The following is a 26,711-nucleotide window of genomic DNA, read 5'->3' on the forward strand; positions in this document are numbered from 1 at the left end:
AATGCCTTCTCCCACCTTGAGCTGTCAAAAATCTACGTATCTTCCAAGGTCTGGTTCAGATTCTTTCTTCAACTCCCCTACCCTAAGTGATTTTTCTCTCTTCTGAACCTATTCTGTGTTTCATTCATTTTGTTAATTTATCTGGCAAATAGGTATGCAATACCATCCATGTGGCAGGACTGTGCCGCATGCTGAAGATACAGTCAGTGATGAAGAGGAAGACGTGGTCTTTGCCCCCAGGGAGATCAGAGTCTGGTGTAGGGACTAAGGGAAACTGCCCATTTAGCATAGTATGCCAAATGTTTTTGTAGATAGAAGTCCATGCTGCCGTCAAAGGGCATGGGAGAGAGGGGAGTCAGGGACAACTTCCAAGAGGTGACATCCAAGCGGAATCTTAATGGCCAAAAGGAGATGCCAGATAAAACAGTAGCGTGCGTTCAGGTGGGGAGGAGGACATGTCCAGCCAGGGTAGTGAGAGTGCACAAAGTATGTCGGAGGCAGCTCTGAGTGGTTCAGAACTGCGGAGAATGGTAGGGTGGAGTCGGGAAGGCAAGGAGAGTGAGAGTAGAGAGAGACACGAGGGTCACATGTGAAAGGCCTTTTCTGACAAACTGAGGGACTTCGGTTTTGTCCTGTCAACCCTGCAGGGTATGATTTGTATTTTAGAAAGATCATTCTGGCTACAAAATGACTAAAATGATTAGATAACACAAGAGAGAGAGAAACCAGGGCTTAAGACTTTAATTCCCTGGGCCACCTAATGTTACCCTCTGAATTAGAAGGTGCTCAAAAATTATTCTGTGACCTATTGGATCTTTCTCTTCATTTTACTGTGTCCTTTAAAAGAGTGAATTTGAAAAATTTATCTTCACTCTACCAGTTATTGGCATTTATATCACAGCTTTAGTGAGAGAAAATCTTTACCATTTAAGTGTAAACTTAAGTATCTCACAATACAGGTCCACAGTCCCTTCTCTGCAATTCCAAAATTTTGAAGCTCTGAAAACCACAAGTTTTTGCTTAAGTTTGGCACCAAAACTGATTTGGGGGCAATACTAGAACTCACCCAATATGGGGCTATTTATGGTCTTTATCCCATTTTGTGCAAATACTCATGAATTTTGTTAGAGAAATATTAATGTATTTGATTATATGGTACTGCCCTTGGGTCCCATTGTGGGGTATGGTAGTATACCATGTATGTACTGTATTACTTTCCTAAGATCTGAACAATTCTCAATTTCCTGATGTTTCTCAACCTAGAGTTTTTAGATAAATGACTATGGATCTATAGTAGGCTTGAAGGGAATAGTACAGAGGTCATCTGTACATATTTTGTATATTTGTCCTTCACAGTTGATACAAAATATTAAGGAATTATTTTCACGTTCTTTGACTAACAAAATGAAATGTAGCATAATAATTCTCCTCAAAAGTATTTTATTTGTTTTGAAAACACACCCAGTAGTGACTATAAATGATGCCCTTTCCTTACATAGAAAGAGGTGTCAGTAACACCTGACCAGGCCTTGCAGAAGGTAAGCTGGTATGTATTAAAATGAGATGTTGGTGCCACATAAAGTTTCATATAAAAGAAATTCTAAATTGATTATTTTCACTTGACTTCTAAAGAGATACTTAGGTTGGAGCTCCCTCTATTGACTGAAAAGTGACTTAAAATGATTTGGAAGATTTGGTTTACTCCTTAACAGAATCGGGGACATATATAACGTCTGTATTTTTTAAACATAATTTTTCTTCTTTAATGCCACCGTATTATGTCAAATGTTTGTTCCTCTGTGACTGTACTGCATTTATGGTCAATACTTTAGAAGAGAGGTTTACATCAATAGACTTGAGGTTTTAACAATGAGCTTAAAATTTTTGCATTAAAAAATGTGAAAATTGGGATCATTCCAAGTCCCTTTATATGTTCCATTTTCTTTTTCTTAGCCCCGGTATTGAACACTCAAACTGAGGCCTAAATTAATTTGCCGGAGGGTACATGCTTATAGTTTTTATATCTGTCATATATATATAATGTTTGGCACTAAGTTTATTAACCCCCTGAAATTATATGTAAAACATATGTCCGTGCATGTGTGCGGTTTTCTCAAGAGAATCCACAGCCTTCATCATTTAATGGTCTAGAAAAAGTTGAGAACCACTGCTATGAAATATAAGCTTCTGTGATCTTGTGACCAGGCATAAGTCTACACGAAGGCTCAGTAGATGATTTTCTGCCCAGCAAAATGGCCAGGAGATAAAGGATATTCCTAGAACCAGCCACTGGTTTTTCTTCTGCTGGTCTCAAAGAGGCTCTGTTTTAGGGAGGAAGCTTGCTTTCATTTCCTACCAAACTTGCTGGACCTCAGAGAAAGACAAGCTTTGAAGGTTAGGAACCTTATAAAATGATGCCCTGTTGTTGTGAGAGTATTTGGTTGGAGTCCAGCTTCAGTTCTTGAGCTAAATTAATTTTTTTTCTACCAAGCCACCTACTGGGGCTCAGCATAGAGAGCATTCCAGATAAATTGATAATAAAGGACCTACCCCCCGTGACCTTACAGTCTCACTGAGGAGATGAAACATTAACAGCCAAAGTAGAGAAGAATACATGCTGCCAACTAGGCACCCGGTGAGGAAAACTATGTTGAGTAGAGGGTGGGGGTCAGGAAGTAGAGCAGACAGAAGGGGCTACAGGGACCTGAGAAGTGAGGCGAGGAGCAGCAGCCTTTCAATCAGGGGCCAGCAAACTTCTCCTTTGAAGGGCAAGATAGTAAATATTTTAGACTTTGAGGGCAACATACAGCCTCTGTTACACATTCTTCTTGTTTTAACGTCGCTTTAAAAATAGGAAAACCATTCTTAACTTGTTGGCCCTACAAAACAGATCTCAAGTAGTAGATAGCCAACCCCTGGTTTAGATGGGGGTCGGGGTGGAAGCAGAGGGAATTTCTAGAGGGTTTGTTGCTGTGCAATGGTATGAAATCTTTGCTTTAGTAAAAAGAATATGGCAGCCAAATAGAGGAAGGATTGAAGATATGAAGGGGGAGGAAGAGAAGTTAGATATCAATCACTCCAGGATGATGTGATGAGGACTTGGATGGAGCAGTTGTGGTGGAGATGGAGAAGAAGGTCAGAGTCTAGGGGCCACTGTGTAGGGAGGACTAGCAAACCCCAGGGACAGTAGATGAAGGAAAGTGGATAATATGAGTCCAGGAATTTGTATCTGGCAGCTGGGAAGCATGGTAGTGATATGGATAGAGCGAGTTTGGAAAGGGAGCCCGTTGGGGGGTAACGTGATGGTAAGTGTCGTAACTTGAATCTGAGCCATGGGTGAACCTCCTGGGGCAAGCACAGTTTTTGAAGCTGCTGTGGTGAATCAGGCAGCAGTGGAGATATTATGCCAGGCCACATGGAGAGCCAGGTGGCCCCAGCTTGAGTCTCTAATGGTGAGGGTAGAGCAGTGAGGGGAAGAAGGCTGGGCGAAATTGGAGGGAGTAAAAAGGAAGTCTAGAATGTTTTTCAAACTAATCTCTCTCCTCACCCCAGTAATTCACTTATTTATTTGTCCAACTTCATTCTGTAAAGGATTTGAAGCAGCTTCCAGAACTCATTATGGAGTGTTGTGATTAGTCTAATCGTCTATTCAGTTCAGGGTTCATTCACAAGTCCCTTTGTCTTCAAACCAAGCAAGTAATTGCTACAATTTGATGAGCGCTTTTATGCACTAGGCACTGTTAGGCTCTTTAAACATTAGCTCATTTGCTCCTCAGAAGTTTCATTCTGTTTATTTTCTAACTCTTTTTTTCTTGATCACAACAGTACATGACATGTAGAAGTTGTTCAATAAGTATATGACTGATTAATTATAATGTGTAATCATTGAAGAAGCTTTAGAAAATGAAGGCAAAAAAGAAAAAAACATGTAATCCCAAAACTCAGATAACAGTTGGGCTAGCCTGTGTATATGTTTCCTTCTAGTCCTATTCTATTGTCCTGCAAGTCAGTTCTCATAGATGGACATGCTGATCTTAGAACAGATACTGGGAGTTGTCTTTTTTTTTTTTGAGTGTTTTAAAATTGCTAAATCCTGGATATGAGTTTGTTCAGCCTTATTGGCCTCTCTCTCCTAAAAGCAGAAGGTACTCTGTAACTGTGTACCAGAGTAGACAGTTCCGGTGAGAGGATGCTAACCATTCTTCCCTCTCCTCCTCATGCCTCCAGGCCTGCTACGGCATCCTTAAAGTCCCAGAAGGCAGCTGGCTGTGTCGCTCCTGTGTCCTGGGCATTCATCCACAGTGTCTGTTATGTCCAAAAAAAGGTGGAGCCATGAAGACCACCAGGACAGGGACTAAATGGGCTCACGTCAGCTGTGCCCTGTGGATTCCAGAGGTAAGAATTTGTCCGAGCCTGTGAGGCCATTTGCTCCAGGGTGCCCCCATTTCCCACAGCATTCAGACTGACTCAGGCTTCATGGAGATGCTTCGTGCCTGCCCATGTTTCTGAGCTGATAATGCTTCCACTTGAGTTCCCTTGTATCCTTCTTGGATGCAAGTGAAGCATGCAAGCTCATGCTGATTCATTTATAGGTGGTACTACCAGTGGTATTGGATACATTTGTGTGAGAGGAGAGGTATAAAAAACCCCAGAGTATGAATAGCAGAGTTTTTAAGGTAAAACTTACTTTAAAATACCAAATCTTAAGTGTAGAGTTTCATGAATTTTTACACATGAATGTATCTGTAACCACAACCCAGACCAAGACATGGAACACCCCAGAAGTAGACATGGAGCACCCCAGGAGGATCCCTCATACTCACTTTCCAGTTCCTATCTGGGCCTCTATTACCCAAGAGAAACTACTATTTTAATTTCTGTCACTAAAGATTAGTTTTGTCTGGTTTTGAACTTCATATAAATGGATCATACCGGATGCACTCTTCAGTCTGGCTGGCATTCTTATGTTGTAGTGTATATCAACATTCATGCCCTTCTGTTGCTGAGTAGTATTCCATTGTATGGATATACTGTGATTTATTTATCCATTCTCCTTTGATAGACATTTGAGTTATTTCCAGTTTTAGGCCATTACAAATAAAGCAAGCAGCAGCTCTCTTCCCCACTATGATGGTTGCCCTTTGATTTCTGAAGCTCTTTTCAGAGCTTCAACTCAATATTTCTCTAAGAGCTTCTTTATTCAAAACTCCATCCCTCATTATTTAATCTGGTCCCTCAGTTGCTGATACTTCCTGAGGAGCTACGTCATGCACACTAAGTTGATTAAAAAGGGCTTCCAGGCATCATTACTTCTCCTTGCTTCTTATGGCTGCCCTTTTTTTTTTTTTTTTTTTTTTTTTTACTGCTTAGACATCCCATTCTCTTCCTCTTTCCCCAACCCCTATCCAAGCCAGCACATTTGTTAGGCAATTTAACTGCAGGACATGAGAGACTGCAAAATTCAGTTCATGGGGGAGGTGATGATACTGTATCAGTAATTCATTCTCCTTTAAAACTTGCCTGGCTTTATTCTTGTTAATGTCAGTTCAATCTAACAGTCGAGCTCACAGAGTTAGACTGAAAGGCCTAGATACATACTATGGTATCCATATTTGAGTAGTGATGTCTTTTTCTTACTAAGAACATCCAGCTTATAGATATGTGAAATGGACGCTCAGGTTTCTGGCTTGAGAGTGACTGGTTTCCAGCAGCAAATACCCCAACTAATGGAGCAGACTCTCTCAGCATGTAGAAGTCTGGAACATGACTCAGGAAGAGTTCTTTAAAAGTAAAAGAAGCTTTCTCACCTATTGACAGTCGCTTATGATTTCCAGTACCTTGTGGGCTGTTCAGCATCTCTTTGATCTTTCTACTGTTGGTTTCTCAGTGTGGGCAGAACTTCTGCTAGTTTAACCACCCCTATTCAACAGTCCTTCACTTTTTAAAGTTGTCTCTCTCTTAGAAAGTCATGTACATATTTGTAAAACAACAAAAACAAAAAAGGAAGAAAGAAAAGAAAACATTTTTTACCAGAAGTTGCTTGACTCCTTATTTTCACGTAGAAAAAATTTTTTCCATCTTTTTTTAAAGTATCCCTTTCAGTGCTCTCCCCAAGAGTAATTTCACTTTGATGCTACTTTGGCTGAGAGAGTAGAGTAAGCTGATGATAGTTATGTGGTTTTAAAGACTTTGGTTTAAAAATGTTATCATCCTCATCCTTTCTACTTACATGCTGCAGTCTCTTCATTACACATACATTGCTGCTACTTGCCCACAATATTATGCTTCTTTGTAAACTGAACTGAAAGGCTTGTCACTGCCTCTGTTTTTCATCCTTAGTTAATTACATGAAAAAACAAGGCATGTGGCACCATCTATAACGTATGAGAGGTGCTAGATTTTGTGGATTTTAATTCCTTTCCTTAGTAGCACTTTTTGGTTCCTAAGTAAAGTGTAGATATCTTTGATTCATTAAGATAACGATGCCTAGTCTCCACTCATGCCCTCTCATCCTATAGATGAATAGTTTACATTACTGGAGATGGTTGAAAGTCTGAACAGTGGCTAGAGACAGGTTTTATTTATTCTTGGTTCCGTAGTAACCTTAGGAGACATGGTTCACCTCAGTGTTTTGATGTTCTGAGCTTCATGTAACATCATTTACGGTTTATGAAAGGTACTTCTGGAATGCCTTAGTGCCTCTGCCTTATGGTGATGTTTTATTTGTAGGTCAGCATTGCTTGTCCTGAGAGGATGGAACCAATCACAAAGGTCTCCCACATCCCGCCCAGTCGGTGGGCCTTAGTCTGCAGCCTGTGCAAGGTGAAGACAGGGGCTTGTATTCAGGTAAGTCCTCATGAGAAGTAGTGGGGTGGACTAACGCCAAATTGGCCAGACTCACCCTCCCAGTGAGAGCATCCTGTTACCTACAAGGTTACTCAGGAGGCCTCCCACTTACTCCTAGGGCTCTGCCACTGGACAGACCATTTCTGGAACTATTTTTTTGGAATTGCCTCTGGATTTTTCAGCTTATTCTTTTCAGTATCCATAGTGGTAGCTAATTTCCATTCGTTGCTGTCAAATCTGACGTGTTAGGTGAGTCCTGAAGTTATATGATACCATCCTCGGTGGAAACAAGCCATAACTCTACAACAGCCAGTCCCATGTTCTTGTGTGGGCTTACTCACTGACTGTGGATGGACTCAGGTTCCAGGATGATTTCACAGTTGACTCTGTTGCTGGACTAAGTGCTGCTCATTTTGATAGGGAAAGATGCATCTGAATAGATAAATTCTGGTGGATTGGTTTGAAAGTCATTCTCATAGGCATATTTGTTGCATATGGTAGTCCAAGTAAAGTTTTCTGAGACATCTGGGGCACAGGAATTCAGCTGCTTGAAGTAGAAGTAGTAGCTGCTGAACCCAAGAACAGCAGCTGGGGGGCTGATGGATGGAACTGGGAAAGGCCAGTTACCTCCAGCAAAGGCAGAAGAATTGACCCTTCTACTCCCAAGACTTCCTGTATAGAGGCTACAGGCTGATTGGAGTTAGATTTGCGTGCTGACCTTCTTCACAGAAAAGGAGCCGTGTGAGGTCATAGCTTAGGGACAGTGGCTCTAGGTATCCTCTGAGGTTCCTTGCTGTCTGGCTCATCTTGTAGATTTCTTCCTCCAGACCTGGGATCAGCCACTCCTCCAAATAACCCTGGTTCTTTCTTTTACTGGGAAATGGTATTTAAAGGACAGTCTGGACCCAAAAGCCCTTTTAATTCTTTAAATTTATTTTTACATCTGACACAACGAGATACTTCATCTTGCTTTTTTTTTAACTTTTTCTGCTGATATTATTTATTTTAAGTACAGCACTATAGCAATTATAAAGTAAAAAAATGTAAAGGAAAACTATTCCCACAGGGTCTACAACCTTAATCCATTGCCTGTTTATGTTTGTTTAAGTTCTCTCCTGGTCGCTCCCCATAGGTGAGCCCCTTGAGGGCCAAGGTTGTACATCATTGTGTGGATTTCCCCTAGCACGAAGGAGAGTGCCTGCCCATTGTCAGTGTTCAATTAGTGTTTACTGAATAAATATACCCATGTTTAATTGTATCATAGATTACTTTGTAATATGCATTCTCCCCAATACAAAAATAAAATATTTTCCATGTTTTCATAATTATTATTTGATCATTTTATAATAGCACATTGAATTTATACCCATTAATTTACTTATTTTCCTTATTGTGGTAGCTGCATTTTTCCCTTATTCTTGCTGTTGTAAAGGATGGGGCTTGGTTGTTTTTTTTTTTTTTTTTTTTTTTTTACAACAGTTAGTAATTGGCAGTAAAGTGACTGTGGTGAGAGAAAACGCTGGCCTTGACCTTAGCAGACCTAAGTTTCATTACAGCCCCACATCACCACATTCTGCCCTCTGTTATAGTTACTTGTCTGTGAGTTTTATCTTCCCTAGTAGACGGTAGGCTCAGATTGTTTCATCCTTAGATCCCTCACACCCCTGATGTGGCAGACAGACAGTAAATATTAGATTGATGGATGGATGAACAGATGGGTGGATGAAACATTCTGGAGTAGGTTTTTCATTTGCAGTGCAGTGGTTCTTATTTTTGTTACTTAGAGTTTAGAGTCTGCATTTTGTAAAGATCTTACTGAGTTAAGACTCCTGAAATTTTGATTATAAGGAATTACAATTTTTTTTAAAGATTTTATTTTTTCCTTTTTCTCCCCAAAGCTCCCCAGTACATAGTTATATATTCTTCGTTGTGGGTCCTTCTAGTTGTGGCATGTGGGATGCTGCCTCAGCGTGGTTTGATGAGCAGTGTCATGTCCGCGCCCAGGATTCAAACCAACGAAACACTGGGTCGCCTGCAGCGGAGCGCACAAACTTAACCACTCGGCCACGGGGCCAGCCCCAGGAGTTACAATTTTTAAACACATGTTGAGTCAGGAGGCACTGTTCTAGGCACTTTGGATTTATCAATGAACCAACAAAGAACCTTGCACCATGGAACTTCCATTTTAGTTGGGAGAAATAGATAATAAGCAATAGATATTAAACAATGCATCAGAAGATGGTAAGTGCTACGCAAAGGAAAAATGTGAAGTATGGTAAGAAGATGGAGTGTTAGGGGCCTGCCCAGTGGCTCAGCGGTTAAGTGCACACGTTCCGCTTCAGCAGCCTGGGGATCGCCAGTTCGGATCCCGGGTGCGGACATGGCACCGCTTGGCACACCATGCTGTGGTAGGCGTCCCACATATGAAGTGGAGGAAGATGGGCATGATGTTAGCTCAGGGCCAGGCTTCCTCAGCAAAACAAAAGAGGAGGACTGGCAGTAGTTAGCTCAGGGCTAAACTTCCTCCAAAAAAAAAAAAAAAGAAGAAGATGGAGTGTGAGGCAGAGTGCATGCACTGCAAGTTTAAATAGAGTGGTCAGAGTAGGACTCGTAGAGGTGACATTTGAGCGAAGACTTGAAGGTGAGAGAAAACAATGCAGATATTTGGGGTAAAAATATTCAGCTGAGGGATCAGCCAATGCAAAGGCGCTGGGATAAGAATTTGTCTGGCCTGTCTGACTGACAGGAAAGAGGCCAATGAGACTGAATGGAGTGTTTGGGAAGAGAAGATCAGAGAGATTATATGGGGACACGATTGGTTAGGACAGGGTTTGGCAATTTTTTTCTGTAAATGGCCAGATGGCAAATATTTTAGGCTTTGCAGGCCGTACAGTCTCTGTCACAACTACTCAACTCTGCCTTTGTAGCACGAAGGCAGCCATAGACAATACTTAAGCAGATGAATGTGGCTGTATTCCAATAAATTATTTATGGACTCTGAAATTTAAATGTCATATTATTTCATGTGTCACAAAATATTCTTCTTTTGATTCTTTTCCCACCATTTAAAAATGTAAAAACCATCCTTAGCTCCCATTCTTAGCTCATGGGCTGCACACAAACAGGCAGCTGGCTGCATTTGGTTTGTGGGCCATTGTTTGCCAGCCCCTGAGGTAAGGCCTCCAGGGCCCTTAGGAGATCTTTTTTTTAACTCTGATTTGAAAGGGGAGCCATTGGCAGGTTTTGAGCAGACAAGTGAAATCATGATTTATGTTTTTAAAGGATCATTCTGTGGAATGATATGATGTCTAAGATTTACTTCAAAATAATTTGGAGGGCGGGCGACCATGGGGTTTAAAGATGAAACAACATTGGTCATATGTTAATAATTATTGAAGCTGGACGACAGGTATATGGGGTTTATTATAGTATTCTCCATGCTGTTATATAGATTTTTCCGTAGTAAAATGTTGAAAACAAAAATAGGCACTCCGGCTGCTGTATTTAGAATAGACTGAGGAGGGAAGATTAGAAACTGGAAAAGCCATTAGGAGGCTATTACAGTACCATGAGAGATGGTGGTGGTGGCTTTGACCGGAGTGGTAGCCCTGGAGGTGGTGAAAAGTGGTTGGATTCTGGATGAATGTTGAAGGTAGAGCCAATAGGATTGACTCTGGATCGGCTAGGAGGTATGAAAGATAGGAGTTGGGGATGCCTTCAGGTTTTTGACCCAAACAGTGAGAAGGGTGAAGTTACCATAAACGGAATGGAGAAATCTGCAGGTAGAACAGATTTGGGGGGAAAGATCACAAGTTCAGTTTGAGACATTGAAATTTGAGATGTCTATCAGATAGCCTAGTGAAAACGTTAAACTGGCAGTTGTCTATGTGAGTTTGGAGTTTAGGAGGAAGTTGTGGACCGAAGACATAAATGTGGGAGTCAGTGGCATATAGATAGCTCTTGCCTGGACTGGGTAAGGTCAGCGAGTGAGTAAGTGCAGATAGAGAAGAGAACAGTACCAAGCACTGGACCTGGAAGCATTCCAGTGTTAAGAAATCAAGGAGAGTAGGAAGAAATAGCAGAGGAGACTAGGAAGAAGCTGCCAGGGAGACGGGAGGAAAACCAAGAGAGTGTAGTAACCAGAAATCAAGGGAAGAAAGCTTTTCCTTCTCCTTTTGAAAAGCTTAGTGGTGTCAAAATGCTGCGGAAATAAGCTGAGGACTACAAGTTGACCCCTGTATTTAACAGTGTGATTATTGGTAATCTGGATGAGCGGTTTAGGTGGGGTGGTGATGGCAAAAGTTAGATTGCCAAGAGTCAGGGCAAAGAAATGGAGTAGGAACAGTTCAGAAAAGTGGGGGAAAGAGGTCTTTTCTTTACGTTAGAAGAAATAAAAGTACGCGTGTAAAATGTTAACATGTAGAACATAACAGTATGCATACAAAGGGAGTGATCCAGTGGAGAGGAAGAGCTGCTGGAGTGAGGTTTTTCAGTGGGTGAGAGAGGGTGGGGTGAAGTGTGCGGTGGAGGGATAGCTGGAGGCAGGAGCACTGATAGGTCTTCCTGGGTAACAGGCTCGAAGGCAGAGTGTGTAGGTGCAGTATTAGGTAGGTGTGCTGATTGTGATCTGCCGAAGTGCTCTTTTTAAAAATTATTTTATTGGGGTCACATTAGTTTCTAATATTGTGTACATTTCAGGGGTACATTATTATGTTTCAGCTTCTGTATAGACTGCATGTTCACCACCACTAGTCTAGTTTTTATCCGTCACACACATATGTGCCCCTTTACCCCTTTCACCTCCCCGACTCCCTTCCCCTCTGGTAACCACCAATCTGTTGTCCTTATCTGTGTGTCTGTTTGTTTATCTTGTTTTAATTTCCTCAGTGAGGTAGGAAACAGGATCATCAGCTGAGAGTGAGGATGTGGGTGAGGTCGAGAGGGTCAGGAGAGAAAAGGTGTGAACTAGTTTTTTGGTTTGGGGAAGTGCAGTGTGAGTGCCAAGCTGCATTAAAGATCCTCCCTCTGAGTGAGGGGGAGTGAACTTCAGGTGACCTTCTTAAGTGTGGTTGTATTTTTCTCCACCTACATTCTGTTTACACTAATAGAGTGGTCTTTGTTTTCCATGATTGACACCTAGTTTTCTTGTGGGAAAACAGACCAAAACCTTTTTTCCCTTTTAAACAACCACTGAGTAGTTAATTCCAAAACCATTAGTAATTTAGCATCTTGTTCCCTGTACGGAAATCAAAAACATAGTAAAGAAATACTGTACAGTAATTCACTAGAGGGTCAAGTTTTATTAGCGTCATTGTTCTTCAGAGGTTTATTTAAGAATCTTTGTGATTAGTAATATATCTTGGGTGTTTTGCTTTATAAACTCTTTATGGAAATTTCTTAACTGTCTGTGAATTGTATTTATTCTTCCTATCTCCCAGTACTGGGAATACCCGCATCTCTCCTCTTCTTTTGATTTGGGAACGTTCAGTGGGCAAGGATAGAATCTAACACTGGTGGATTTGGGGTCTAGACTAGCCAATATCTACAGCCTCCATATCTGGGAGCTTGAACCTTTCTCCTGAGCATGAAGGTTTCTGATAATCCTGGAACAGATCCTAAAGATTGGGTTCAAATCAGATGCCCCTGGGCCAGCCTGGTGGCACAGTGGTTAAGTTTGCACATTCTGCTTCAGTGGCCTGGGGTTTGCCGGTTTGGATCCTATGCACAACTTATCAAGCCATGCTGTGGCAGGCATCCCAAATATAAAGTAGAGGAAGATGGGCATAGATGTTAGCTCAGGGCCAGTCTTCCTCAGCAAAAAGAGGAGGATTGGCAGCAGTTAGCTCAGGGCTAGTCTTCTTCTTCAAAAAAAAAAAATTCAGATGCCCCAGACAGCTCTGGGTTTTGCCTAGACCCTGGACACAGTCTCTCTAACTGCCAGCTTTTCAGAATTTCTGTAGGGTCCTTATATATCTTATGTTCAAGCCCCATTCAGCCTAGATCCAGATGCTTTAGGCCTTCTCTGAGAAAAAAGAACAAACAGAGGTTAACAATATGGCCTTTGGAGCCAGTCACCTGGGGTTCAAATCCTGGTTCCACCTCCTGTTATGCGTTCTTGGGGAAGTTACCTACCATATCTGTGCCTCAGTTTCCACACTATAAATGGAGATGATAATAGTACCTACTTAATAACATGTTAAAGAGCTTAGCACAGGTGCCAGCCCCGTGGCGCAACGGTTAAGTGCGCACGTTCCTCTTCGGCGGCCCGGGGTTCGCCAGCCCGGATCCTGGGTGCAGACATGGCACCGCTTGGCAAGCCATGCTGTGGTAGGCATCCCATGTATAAGGTGGAGGAAGATGGGCACGGATGTTAGCTCAGGACCAGGCTTCCTCAGCAAAAAGAGGAGGATTGGCAGCAGATGTTAGCTCAGGGCTAATCTTCCTCAAAAAAAAGAACTTAGCACAGTACCTAACAGATAGTAAATACTCAGAAAATGTTAGTGGTACTAGTAGTTGTACTTGTTGTTATTGTCGTTGGAGTCAATCTGATTTTGCTAATGGAAAGCCCTAGGACTCATCTAGCCAAACTTAATAGAATCATCAAACATTTGGTGCTGAGGTAGGTGCCCCTTTTGACAGTAGAGGGATGTGGTCATGTCTGAAGTCACATGCAAGTATATGGAAGTCAGGATAAGTCGGTAGGCCAACATGAGTTTACTGTTAGGCTAATGAGTTTCACTATGAAGGAAGTAAACTTTTTAAAAACAAATTAAAATCTTTAACAAACGGGGAAATGTAAGTACACCTATTTAGTGACTATTAGAAGTGCTGCTAGTAGAGAACGAAATTAAATATTGAGATTAAAGGGCACCCCAAAAAAAAAACTAAAAGGGAAAGCACTTTAATACTTTTCTCATATATTCCAAATTTTATTTGTCAGTACAAATTGTTCTTGTTCTAAGTCATTTCTGGTCCCTGCCTTTAGGAGTTTAGAGTCTATTAAGGGAGGCCAGGTGTAAACATGGGAAAAGCTGAATCGCGCTGAAGCGGCATCTCTCCTCAGACACCGCAGGCCCTGAGGGCTGAGAGATCAGAGGGCTAGCGGCCACTGCTGGTTCTGGAGTTTCAGTACCCAATAACTGAACTAGGTTTTGTAGGCTGGCTTGAACCATTTATGACATTGCTTTAGTGACCAAATTTTGAGAAAATTGTTCTGATACCACCCATTTCTTTGTTCACGAATTATTGGGGATTAAGGGCAGACAAATGGACACTGTCCTCCAACAGGACAAGAACTGCTGACGATATATGTTCCAGGCCCTCGGTGTTCCAGGAGGGTATCATCTGCTTTTGAGAAGGACACACTATTTTCTTTTCAGGGGTGACAAAATATTTCTTTAAAAAGGCAAGAAGCACCTTAATTCCTAGATGCTCTTTTTCACGATATTTATTCCAACCACCCTATCTGATCCAATTCTCATCCCGCAGAAGCTCCCCTTACACGTGTGAATATATAAGGGTAGCATTTTCCCTCTAAGGAAAGGATTTTAAAAACTCATTTCTATTCTACAATTTCTGAAGAATATGTAGAAAATTACGTCTTTTCCTTTCTTTAAAAGGAAATAAACCAGGGCTGGCCCGGTGGCGCAGCAGTTAAGTTCGCACGTTCTGCTTCGGCGGCTTGGGGTTCACCGGTTCGGATCCCGGGTATAGACATGGCACCGCTTGGCAAGCCATGCTGTGGTGGGCGTCCCACATATAGAGTAGAGGAAGATGGGCACAGATGTTAGCTCAGGGCCAGTCTTCCTCGGCGAAAAGAGGAGGATTGGTGGCAGATGTGAGCTCAGGGCTAATCTTCCTCAAAAAAAAGTGAATGAACCAATGAGATATCACTTCATACTCACTAGAGTGATAATCAAAAAGGCAGACAATAACAATTACTGGCAGGAATGTGGAGAAGGTGGAACCCTGTGCATTGCTAGTGGAAATGTAAAATGTACAGCCAGTGGAAAACAGTTTGGCAGTTCCTCAAAAAGTTAGGAGTGGAATTGCTGGGTCACATGATAACTCTAAGTATATACCTGCAGTTTGAGAGGTCCGCAAGACCACCCTCAGGTTCAATAATTCACTAGAAGGACTCACAGAAGTCGGAAAAGCCATTATACTCATGGTTACAGTTATTACAGTGAAAGGATACAGATTAAAATCAGCAAAGGGACGGGGATGGCCCGGTGGCCTAGTGGTTAAGTTCGCGCACTCTGCTTCAGCAGCCTGGGGTTCACAGCTTTGGATCCCGAGTGTGGACCCAGCCCCACTCGTCAAGCCACGCTATGGCGGTGTCCCATATAAAATAGAGGAAGATTGGCACAGATGTTAGCTCAGGGCCCAATCTTCCTCACACACACAAAAGAAATCAGCAAGGGAAGAGGCACATAGGGCAGGGTCCAGGAGAGCTCAAGCAGGAGCTTCCAGTTGTCCACTCCAAGCGGAGTCTTGTGGACAGTGCCTATTTCTCCCAGCAATGATGTGTGATAATACACACAAAGTATTGCCAACCAGGGAAGCTCACCCAAGCCTTGACGTTCAGAGATTTTATTAGGATTTGGCCACATAGACACAGCTCACCACCTGCATGGCTGACCTTAGTCTCCAGTCCCTCCAGAGGTCAGGCTGACACCACGTGGCCCAAAGCCTCCACCGTAAATCACATTGTTAGCATAGACCATCTGACATGGCCCACGGCCCCCAGCTAAACAAAGACACTCTTATTAGGCAGGACATCCCAAGGGTCTGAGGTTACCTCTCAGGAGCTGGGGGCAAAGGGCCAAGCCTTTCTTTGGGCAAGGTTAACCCTTTATTGCACATTACCAAAGAGAAATGAAAACATATATCCACATGAAAGCTTGTACACAAATGTTCATAGCAGCATTGGTTCTTAATAGTCAAAAAGTAAAAACAACTCAAATCTTCATTAACTGATGAATGGATAAACAAATGTGGCATATCCATACAGTGGAGTATTATTTGGCCATATTTTTAAAAGAATGAAATTCTGATACATGCTACAATATAGATAAACCTTGAAAACATGCTGAATGAAAGAAGCAAGACACAAACGGCCACATATTGTATGATTCCACTTATATGAAATGCCCAGAATAGGCATATCTGTAGAGAGACAAAGTAGATTAGTAGTTGCTTAGGGCTGGGGTTGGGAACAGGGAGTGACTGCAAATAGGCACAAGATTTCTTTTTTGGGGTGATCAAAATGTACTGGAATTGTGTAGTGGTGATGGTCGCACAACTCTGTAAATATACTAAGAACCATTGAAATGTATACTTAAAATTGGTGAGGTCCCATGGTGTAGTGGTTAAATTCAGCACACTGCACTTCGGCAGCCTGGGTTCATGGGTTTGGATCCCAGGCGCAGATCTACACTGCTCCTCGGGCATGTTGTGGCAGCAACCAACATACAAAATAGAAGAAGATTGGCACAGATGTTAGCTCAGGGCAAATCTTCCTCCACAAAAAAAAAAGAAGTGTTATGATATGTAAGCTATATCTCAATACAGCTGTTTTTTTAAATGGGCATAATAATACCTCTCCTGTCACTTTAAGTGGTTACAGTAGAAATAAATGAGATGTATACAAATGCAGTTTGCTTAATAGAATGTACCAAATATATGTTTTTGGGAAAAAGTAAATAAGTATTTGATTGGCACCAAAACTTGGTTGACATCTCTCCTTTACTACCAAAGTATATAGAACTCCAGCTATAAATAACATAGACTGACCTTTTTTGAAACTAGATAGATTTTATAGCAGAGTTTCCTGAGGACATTCCATTTTTCATCTAGGTACCCAATTCTTCCTCGTGTATTGTCTTTTATTTTGAGTAATTTATATTTGTGTCTCTACATTCTATAAATTTGATGTGAAAGAGAGAATCTGTTTTTAGCTTCCCATTAGTAGTTGTTTTATGTGACACATTTGTCCCCTTGAATAGAAAACAGTCCTTTTGCTTTCTCTTCCCATATTTTTATTGGTTATTAAACAGCAAACAAGTGGTATGCCCAACACTTTAATCTTTTGCTAAAGAATGCCTTTTGCGGGGCCAGCCCCGTGGCCGAGTGGTTAAGTTCGCGCACTCCGCTGCTCAGGGTCTTGCCGGTTCGAATCCTGGGCGCAGACATGGCACCGCTCGTCAGGCCATGCTGAGGCTGCGTGCCACATGCCACAACTAGAAGGACCCACAACTTAAAGTATACAACTATGTACCAGGGGGCTTTGGGGAGAAAAAGGAAAAGTAAAATCTTAAAAAAAAAAAAAAAAAAGAATGCCTTTTGCTACTTGTTGTTTTAATGACTGGCTAGTTTCTTAGCCAAGTGATAACAAAAGGTGCCCAGATAAAAATACATTTTGGGCTTTCATCATGCTCGTTTTCATGAGGCTTTTCAAATCTATAGAAGTTTTTGGGGTTTTTTGTTTTTCTTTTTTAAGATTTTATTTATTTTTTTCCTTTTTCTCCCCAAAGCCCCCCGGTACATAGTTGTATATTCTTCGTTGTGGGTCCTTCTAGTTGTGGCATGTGGGATGCCGCCTCAACGTGGTTTGATGAGCAGTGCCGTGTCCGCGCCCAGGACTCGAACCAACAAAACACTGGGCTGCCTACAGCAGAGCGCTTGAACTTAACCACTCGGCCACGGGGCCAGCCCCTATAGAAGTTTTAAGGATACAGATTTCAGTGTAATGTAACAAACTTTTCCAGTAGAGCTGTCCAAAGCTGGGCTGGGCTGTCTTGGGAATGTAGTAAGTGACTAGAGTGCCACTTAGCTGAAAAGTGGAAGGAGTTTGCACCGGGGCGGCGGAGGTGGGAAATCAGGTACTCTAGAGGAAATACAAGTGATGGTAAATGTGAGGCTGGCTAAGATGGCATTTTAGGACTCTATCCCATCCCTGGAACTTTATCCTGTGACGTTAGTTTAAATGGAATCTGCCCCACTCAGGCTTCAGTGGTTACCTGTACTCTCTTGGGTGTTGAATTTCTCAATCTATTATAAGGAGACCTGTCAGAGTTTGCATTTGTTTAGTCTTTATTCATAACCAAGGTAATTCTCTGTGTTTAATTATCAAAAACCTAACACATAGGTAATTGAGCAGTCTTCCCTCTAGATGCAGGCTTCCAAGCGAGTTCAGGCTTGGCTTTAACCGTGGGAATTCCCCCTACATCCTTAGAAACTAATCCTCCATTGCTGTCCCTCTTTCTTCTGCATCAACGTCTGAATGCACCCATGCGTTTGAAGTCTTTGGAAGGAAAGCTGTAGCACTGTAACCATATCAAATGGTAATTGAGACTACCTGAAGCACAGGAGGACAGCAGTCTCGGGCCGGCTTCTTCCTGCTCTGCTTTCCCGTGAACCCTCAGTGCGTGGTACATAGTGTTATTAAACAAATGTGTTGCATCTATGAATGGCAGAATATTATAAACGTACTTTCAGATTGTCTGTAACCATACTGTCCAATAGAACTTTCTACAATGATGGGAATCTGTGGTATCCAGTATGGTTGAAATGTGGCTAGTGTGACTGAGTTGAATTTTTAGTTGTATGTAATTTTAATTAATTTAAATTTAAATAGCCACTTGTGGCTAGTTAGCTACTATTGGCTACCATGTTGAACAGCACAACTCTAGAACAGTTTCAAGAAGTTAGGTTACTTAGATATTGCAGTTCCTGTGGCCTTTTTAGAACCAGTAGATGCTATAGCAATAATATTGACTTTGTTTTTTCTTTCATTTGTTCAGAAGCATTTCTTACGCACCTGCTTGTTCAATAGTTGACAGCAATGCAAAGAGGAATGACATAGCTTCTGTCTTTAAGAGCTATGGCCAGGAATTTGACATTTCTTATGCTATAGGTACAGTGTGAAAAGTACCATTATAGAAGCATATGATAAGGTGATATGGAGGACACAGGGAAGGTACAGCGTGACTCTACAGGAGTCAAGGAAGACCTCTCAGAAAAACTTGATGCTTAAGCTGAAACCTTAAAGGAGAGTTTGAATTTTTTTTCTTTTTGGCCTCTGTTTTTGCTGTTTTCTATAAGAGCAGATTTTTGGGGGGTACTTGTAAAGCAACCATCATGGTCAATTTAGGACCAACTTTCTCCCTGTCTTTCCTTTGCTTCCTGTGAGCTCTCAGTTTTAGACCCAGGGATATAGGGCTTCCACTCCCCCGCCCCCCAGCCCTGCTTCCTTAACACATCTTTTCTTTCTGCAGTGCTCCGTGAAAAGCTGCATCACTGCCTTCCACGTCACCTGTGCCTTTGAGCACAGCCTGGAGATGAAGACTATCCTAGATGAGGGGGATGAAGTGAAGTTCAAGTCCTACTGCCTCAAGCACAGCCAAAACAGGCAGAAACTCGGGGAGGCCGAGTACCCCCTGCACAGGGCTGCAGAGCAGAGCCAGACCAAAAGCGAGAAGACCAGCCTGCGGGCACAGAAGCTTCGGGAGCTGGAGGAGGAGTTCTATTCCCTGGTCCGTGTGGAGGATGTGGCCTCAGAGCTGGGGATGCCCACTCTAGCTGTGGACTTTATCTATAACTACTGGAAACTGAAGCGGAAAAGTAACTTTAATAAGCCACTATTTCCTCCAAAGGAGGATGAAGAAAATGGCCTGGTGCAGCCAAAAGAGGAGAGTATTCACACTCGCATGAGAATGTTTATGCATCTACGGCAAGACCTAGAGAGGGTAAGGTGACCAGTTGTGACTAGTGTGTAGAAATGGAGAGCCCACTTCTAGTTTAAAAAAACAGGTCAGCTCATTTATGGTGTGGGCTTTGGTGTCCTCCCTTACCTTCTGATTTCACTGTGGCCCCAAACATTGGGCTCTGTTTCAGTTTTGGTAAGCACATTCAGGGAACTGGAGAGCCCTCACTTCTGTGCTCTATGAACCTTAAATCTGAAATAAATTCTCATTTGGTTTACTTTTTACTCACTGTTGAGCCTAAGTTGGCTCAACTATGTTTTTACTGGCACACAAGACTGTGGACTGAAGAAAGAATGAATTTTGTTCAGGAAAGTGCTAGATCAGACTTTCTCAAAGTCGGCACTGTTGACATTTGGAGCTTGATAGTTCTTGGTTGTCCTTTGTTGTGGAGGACACTGTAGGATGTTTAGCAGCATCCCTGGCCTCTACCCACTAGATGCCATTAGCAGCTCCCCCACATACCCAGTTGTGACAATCAAAAATGTTTCCAGGTTACCAAATGCCTCCTGGGAGTCAAAATCGCCCCTGATTGAGAGCCTTTGCACAGATAATTCAATTTAACTCATGATATCTATATCAGGTATCTAGTAAATTAGGTATACAGGGTTCAAAGATAAGTTAGGCCTTGTGTTTACCCTAGAGAATTTTATAATCAAGTACAATTATAGAATAGAGATGGCATGTTTTTTTTCTCTGCTAGCAGAATTTGGAAGGGAACTAATAGATTTGGCTCACTTTTTAAAATTTAACTCTCACGTGTATATCACTTACTACGTGGCAGCACTGTTGTAAGCATTTTAAAAATAGTAACTCATTTAATCCTAACATTCCTATGAAGAAAGTACTATTATTATTTCTATTTACAGATGAATAAACTGGGGCACAGAAAGGGTGAGTAATTTGTCCAGGTGGGGCGTAGGAGAGAGTGAGGATTTCACCCTTGTGGCTCTGGAGACTTGGCTGAGCTAAAAGTGTAAGCAAAAAGCCACTTCCGGTCTTCCCAGCAGACCTTTATCCTGCTGGGCCAGCACTCATTCGAAAGTTGTACTGGATCCAGCATTGCCATCGTTTACTCAGGGATCTAAAAGGAAGACTGAAATGTTACATCATCCTTCGGTCTTTCCAGCCTGGCTGTGCAGATGAATATCGAGCCCATGACACTGCAGGGAGAGCAGGTTTTAGGAAGTGGCTTTGCTTGTAATGCTGATTGATATGGAAACCACGATCCCCCAACTGACCATGCTGTGTGAATTCCTGTGGAGTGCCTCTTGTGCAGCTTTGGGGTTCTGTCTTTTCTCCTCACCCCCCACCCCATCTGACTTTAGTTGTCTTAATTTTAGCTGAACGATTTCAATCGTCAGGTTTGCATAACATGACAAAATTCTTTATTTGCTGGGGGTTGGGCTTTCAGGTCCGAAATCTGTGCTACATGATAAGCAGGCGAGAGAAGCTGAAACAGTCACAGAACAAAATACAGGAACAGATCTTCAATTTGCAAGTCCAGCTTGCTAACCAGGAAATTGCTGCAGGTAACCTGTATAGTAAAGATGTCCTAACAAATATGTAGACTCTGCTTACGTCCTATTTTAACTATTTAAATTTTATGTCAATTGTCTCACTTTAAAACCTTTTAAAATTCTTGTTAGATATTTCATTTGCTCTAGTCCAACCCTGATTGTAACATGGCCCATTTCACTGTCAGCTCATGAGGCAAGAAATCCCAGGGTGGGGTTGGGGGAGTTGCAGGTCTAGGGCAGATAATCTGGGTCCCAGATAGATATTAGGGGCCATTAGTTGGAGCCATGAAATTATTCTATAATCATCGAATTGCTTTAGAAATCAATAGAATAAGATCTAATCCTTGTTTCCAGAAAACGTTTAATTCCAGGGCTACTCATCTCAACAATAGTCTGTTAAAATAAATCCTTAGCCCAGAAGTTAGAAGATCTGGGTTCTTATCTCTTCGTTTATTCACTAATATTTGTTGAGCACCTACTATGGACTAAGAACTGAGCTAGAAGATAGAGTCAGCAAGACAGAACCCTTGCCTGCAGAGTCCACTGCCCACTTGGTAAGAGACAGGTGAGCATAATTGCAGTGCCCTAATCATGGGGAGCTTAGCTGGAATGATGACAACCACATTCAGTGACATTTGCAACCTCCCTGTGCCTCATTTAACACAGAGGTCGGTGGCAGAGCCTGGGCAACCAGGAGTCATTGGGCAGTGTGTGCAGAATCCAGGCCCTGTCAAGGGCCAGCCATAGAGCAAGAGAGACACCCAGAGATGCGGTGTCAGGTAGGCATCAAAGGCTCTGGGGCATTTGTGGGTATCACGGGTCACAGCCAAATAGTGTAGCAGGAAGGAGCAGGGCTGCTCAGGCACAAGGGCACCGTAGTGGACAGGACAAGGAGAACCACAGGACAGCAGTGGGGAGCCCCTGTGTGCTGAGGAAATTGGCCCCTAGACCAGTGGCTTCTGATTGGTGAGAGCCAGCCCTGTACCTGCTTGTGGCATCAGCTAGTGGCAGCCCCTGGTAGAGAATGAGGGCTGTAAGTGTTCAACATGGACCCTTAGGGAACAAATGCTACCCATTGGGGCACCTAATAGTTGTCCTCTCTCTGTCATTTTTGCGAGGCTATACAGTAAGGTGGTAATGAGCAAAGGTCAAGTCCATATGCAAGGAGGAACTGTTCAGTAGCGCTCTTTTTAATTTCACAGCAATCGAAATAATAGAGGAGACCTGCTCTAAATATGATTATCAGATGACACAACCAAGTAACTGATTGCCAGTACTCCCCAGGCCAACCTCATAGCAGGCCACTGGCAGGAAGGAATGTGATTCCTTTCTGCTGGCCTTGCCACTACAAAAGCTGCCCCACACCTCCGTGATGGTTATTCATAGTAAGGAAATTATCTTAGGTTAAGGACCTAAAATACACAGGAAGCACCCACTACCACTTCTCCTAAAACACATACTCGCGTACTCTTCGCCCACCAAACCTGTGCTGCATTCCCGAGGGTTTGTATTTGACTTGCTCTAGGAGGGCCAGGAGAGATGGAAGGTGGGGTCTGAAATGGCTCTGTTTAAGGCACATCCTAAGTGCCATGTGGTGCCCACACATGCGCACGTGCACACACACACAGATAGGGAGACCCTGTTCTAAACCATTGCTAGTGACGATCTTTTCAGAAATGGAGGAGGCAGAGATGGGGACATAGGAGGCAGCACTCTAGTCTTTGTGATCGTTTTACAGCCTGGGAGAGCAGAGGTGAAGAAGTTGGGAGTCACACAGCAAACAGTGGCATTGCTGAGTTTTCCACCTGTAGCACCCCCCCATACCAACCTGTGGTTCAGCTTACTCCAGCTGCTATCCCGTGACGTACATACATGTCAAAGACAGTGCTTGTTAGACATTTGGAAGAGTGGATATGTGAACTCACTCTGCCATAAGCACGTATGCCGTTATTTAAATCAGTTGTTAAATTGACTCTTTCTTTTTGATCTCAGGACTTCCTTTGACAAGTGCACTAGAAATCTCATTGTTTTACCCACCACCAAGAATTACCTTAAAGTTAAAAATGCCCAGATCAGCCCCGGAAGACTGCAGAAACAGCTCCACAGAGCCTGACCACGGACCTCTCTCTCCTGACAACAGCTCCCCTGTTCACAATGTAAGGAGCACGCAGGTGCCACAGGAGTCACTAGAAATGAGAATGAAAGCGTACCCAAGGCATCCACTAGAGAGCAAGAATAACTGTCTGCTGGCCAGTCTCAGCCACTCTAGGAGTGAAGCAAAGGATTCCAGTCCTGCTTGGAGAATTCCATCTCCGGAGTTCTATCATGGGCAGTCGCTGGGCAAGCCTCTGGTCCTTCAGGCTGCCCTGCATGGACAGTCTTCCATTGGGAATGGGAAAAGTCAGCCTAACCCCAGGTTTGCCAAATCCAATGGCCTGGAGGGCAGCTGGTCTGGGGATGTCACCCAAAAAGACAGCTCCAGTGAGATGTTCTGTAACCAAGAGTCCATGCTCAGCTCCCACTTGGCCAGTCAGGGCAGCTTTAGAAAATCTACCATGGAACACTTCAGCAGGTCCTTTAAAGAAGCCACCAATAGGTGGGTGAGGACCACAGAGGACCTCCAATGCTGCGTGAAGCCAACCAAGAATATGAACCCCAAGGAGCAGCTGTGGGGCAGGCAGCTTGTCAGGCGGTCTGCAGGGAGAGCTCCTTATCAGGAAAATGATGGGTATTGCCCAGATTTAGAGCTGAGTGATTCAGAAGCAGAAAGTGATGGGAATAAAGAGAAAGTCAGGGTGAGGAGAGAGAGCTCAGACAGGGAAAATCCTCCCCATGACTCTCGACGGGATTGCCACAGCAAAGGCAAGACCTATCCCCTTTCCCACAGTTCAATGCAAAGGTGATTAGAAACTGCCAAGAATAACTCAGTCTTTGCCTTTGCCTCATATATTGGGGGAAACCCAAACACCAAAAGGATTCTAGCGTATGTTAGGAGGAATTGTAGTGAAAAGGATAACGTTTTTCCACAGTCAATTGGCTTGCAGTTTTTGAAACAATTTCAAGTCTAGTTTTCACAAGCACATTATAGGAATTGCAGCTTGTCCAAAAGTGTGTCTGCCAGAGGCTATTGAGAATGGCTGGACCCAGATTAATTTGCTCAGTGAATACTTTGGGGCAGCTTTCCAGTTATATTAACATGTTGATGCGCATATGTATTATGAGTCCTTGCATTGTTGATGAATTTGCAAGAGACCATGATTATCAGACACTAAAACTACTTATCTTTTGAAGCTACAGCATGTGACTCCCAGAGTTCCTGTCTGTAGGAAGTTTCTAACTCCACTGGTATCTGAAAACCCTCTTCAGGGAGAGACCAGGGACCAACATCTCAGATACTGTCAAACTCACTACCCTCTTCCTTTGCTCTGCACAGGTTGAGTTCCTTTCACAGTATCTTAACTTACCAAGTCAATACTCCTAATGCTTATAAATGTCCAGTGCCTGTTCCTAGACTTGCTTGTTGGGGACGCACTTGTAACTATTTCACCCAGCTAACAAGCATAAAAGGCTAACTTGTGGATAGTGTTTACAAAAGTACAAAAGTACTACTTCCAAGGAAAATGCTCTGATTCTCTCAGTTTAGGCGTTTCTGAAGGATCCCAGAGCCTTTCCCAAAGTGAGACCATTTCTGGGGGATTTATACCAGGTCAGGGTTTTTGTGTTACTGTTTTCGAATAAGTTTGACTTAAATAAGTTTGGCTGACAGTTTTTGTATACCTGCTTTAAAGTTTATAAAATTTTTATTGAGGTATAATTAAATATAGTAAAATGCACAGAGGTTAAGTATTCTTACCTGCTTTAATTTTGAAACAGATTTTTATTGTCAAACAATTTGAAAGCATGTGTTTAACACATGAATATAATTTAGCTTTGTACCAACTTTGAATCCGAGGCAAGTTCCCAAACAAAAAGGCTGGAGCCATTTTTCAGAAGTTGCTTTATACCCTGTTCCCAAACCATCAGCCTTGATTAATTTCTGGGAGGCAGGGAATAATTACACTTGCCGGGTGGGGGGGGGGGGGGGGGGTGGAACATGTCTGCTTCCCATTTAAAGATGGGGGGTGTTAGAGGTTTTCAAATGTGAAGCTGACTCTAATTCTCTGCTCTCTTTTCTTCTTAGCCTTAAATTACTATTCTCTTTCTTCTAGTTTTGGAAAGTGTAGTGGGAATTTTCAGACGAAAGAGGCCATTTTAGATTTTGAGGTTGCTTCCTGGTGAAAGAGCCCAGCTGCAGTATACGCAGTTGGTCAAGGTGGCCCCGTTCGTCTCTCCTCACGTTTGTTCTCGTCGCCTTGTCAATGGGTTCCTTTGCTTTTGTTTTTGCCTCCTTTTCTGAAAACTTCTGTGTTTTGCCTCTCCTTTGGCTATGCCTTCAAAATGTTTCTTTTATGCCTGTGTACATGTGTGAACATGCCCTAGCATGTGTGGTGTCTTGTATTTTGTTTGAATGGAAAAAACTAGAATTATCCAAATGAGGAAGAGATTTCTCCTATTTCTGCACTAGGTTTCTGTGCTTTTTCTTTGAGTTCTCCTGGGGTAGGTATTAGCTTGACACCTTCATGGCAACGAAATCAGAATGGAGCTGTGTCATCAACTCCTTCTGTTACAGGCCGGTGCAGTCAGTCTGTGAGCCCATGTCCTTTCATGCCTTTCAATTCTGAGCGAGTGGGAGTAAAAGCAAACATTGAAAAAGTGCTTCAGCCAAATTTCGTGTGTAATGCCATTGGGAGAGTATTGACTAAAAGAATTTCAGTCAGGGAAATATAGTTGTAATATTTTTACAGAATTTTCCTAGGTAAATGAAGGAGCCTTCAGTTGTATGAATTTCAATTGCCCCAAAATGTATTTGCTACATTTTGCTGTTGTTTGAAGTATTACCTCTTAACCTTCTTTGTTAATTTTTTTTCATTTTGTCTTATATAGTCCAGTTTTCCAAGGTAAACTCAGTCTTTTTTCAAATGTCACCTTTTTACCGATACTTTTTCATTAAATTATGAAAACTACTAACTACTGTCAGTGTGGTAATTTTTTATTTTGCATATGGGTTTTAGAAAATCTTACATATGTTCCTTTTATATTAAAAAAATCTTACTCGTTAAACAACAGATGGTGGGGGGAAAGGAAGGAGGAGAAATTGAAGGTTTAGAAGCACAGATTCATGGTTCATGTCGATATCAGGCATCAAAGGAAACTGGGGACTTGGACTCTACCCAGAAACCATGATTTCACCAGGCTGCTGAGACAGACCTTGGGATCGTCGTGAAAAGTCACCAGGACACTGAATCCTATGTGAAGTCACAGAGTTGGTAAGGCTTCATGAATCACTTAAATATACATTCTTTACAATATTCGTTCCGTTTGGAGGCCCGTGAGTATATTAATGTTATAAGGGTTATGTAGTCTCATGGAGGGACTTTCAGGGCATTATAAACATTCTCATTGTGTTTGAGAAACACACTTGCTGAAGGTCATCAGGTAAATCAGTAGTGAAGGGAGAGATAAGGTTGTTTCTCTCCCTTCC

The 26,711-nt window shown here is 42.5% G+C and overlaps 1 protein-coding gene across 15 annotated transcripts in view; it reads left to right on the forward strand.

The window, feature by feature from the left end:
• JADE3 (jade family PHD finger 3) overlaps window positions 1–26,197 on the forward strand; it is a 128,578-nt gene extending 102,381 nt beyond the window's left edge. For 10 of the 15 annotated variants that reach the window (XM_070258593.1, XM_070258589.1, XM_070258594.1 and 7 more), the window contains 5 exons: window positions 4,228–4,395; window positions 6,730–6,846; window positions 19,125–19,595; window positions 21,025–21,142; window positions 23,123–26,197. In XM_070258593.1, the coding sequence (XP_070114694.1) occupies window positions 4,228–4,395; window positions 6,730–6,846; window positions 19,125–19,595; window positions 21,025–21,142; window positions 23,123–24,033 (1,785 nt within the window). In that variant the 3' untranslated portion in view covers window positions 24,034–26,197. Of the gene's footprint in view, window positions 1–4,227; window positions 4,396–6,729; window positions 6,847–19,124; window positions 19,596–21,024; window positions 21,323–21,484; window positions 21,696–23,122 lie in introns of those variants that run through there. The other 5 variants (XR_011435078.1, XR_011435077.1, XR_011435079.1 and 2 more) reach the window with 2 other exon arrangements.
• The last annotated feature ends 514 nt before the right edge of the window (window positions 26,198–26,711 follow it).

This window comes from Equus caballus, chromosome X (genome assembly GCF_041296265.1).
Source record: "Equus caballus isolate H_3958 breed thoroughbred chromosome X, TB-T2T, whole genome shotgun sequence".
NCBI lineage: Eukaryota > Metazoa > Chordata > Mammalia > Perissodactyla > Equidae > Equus > Equus caballus.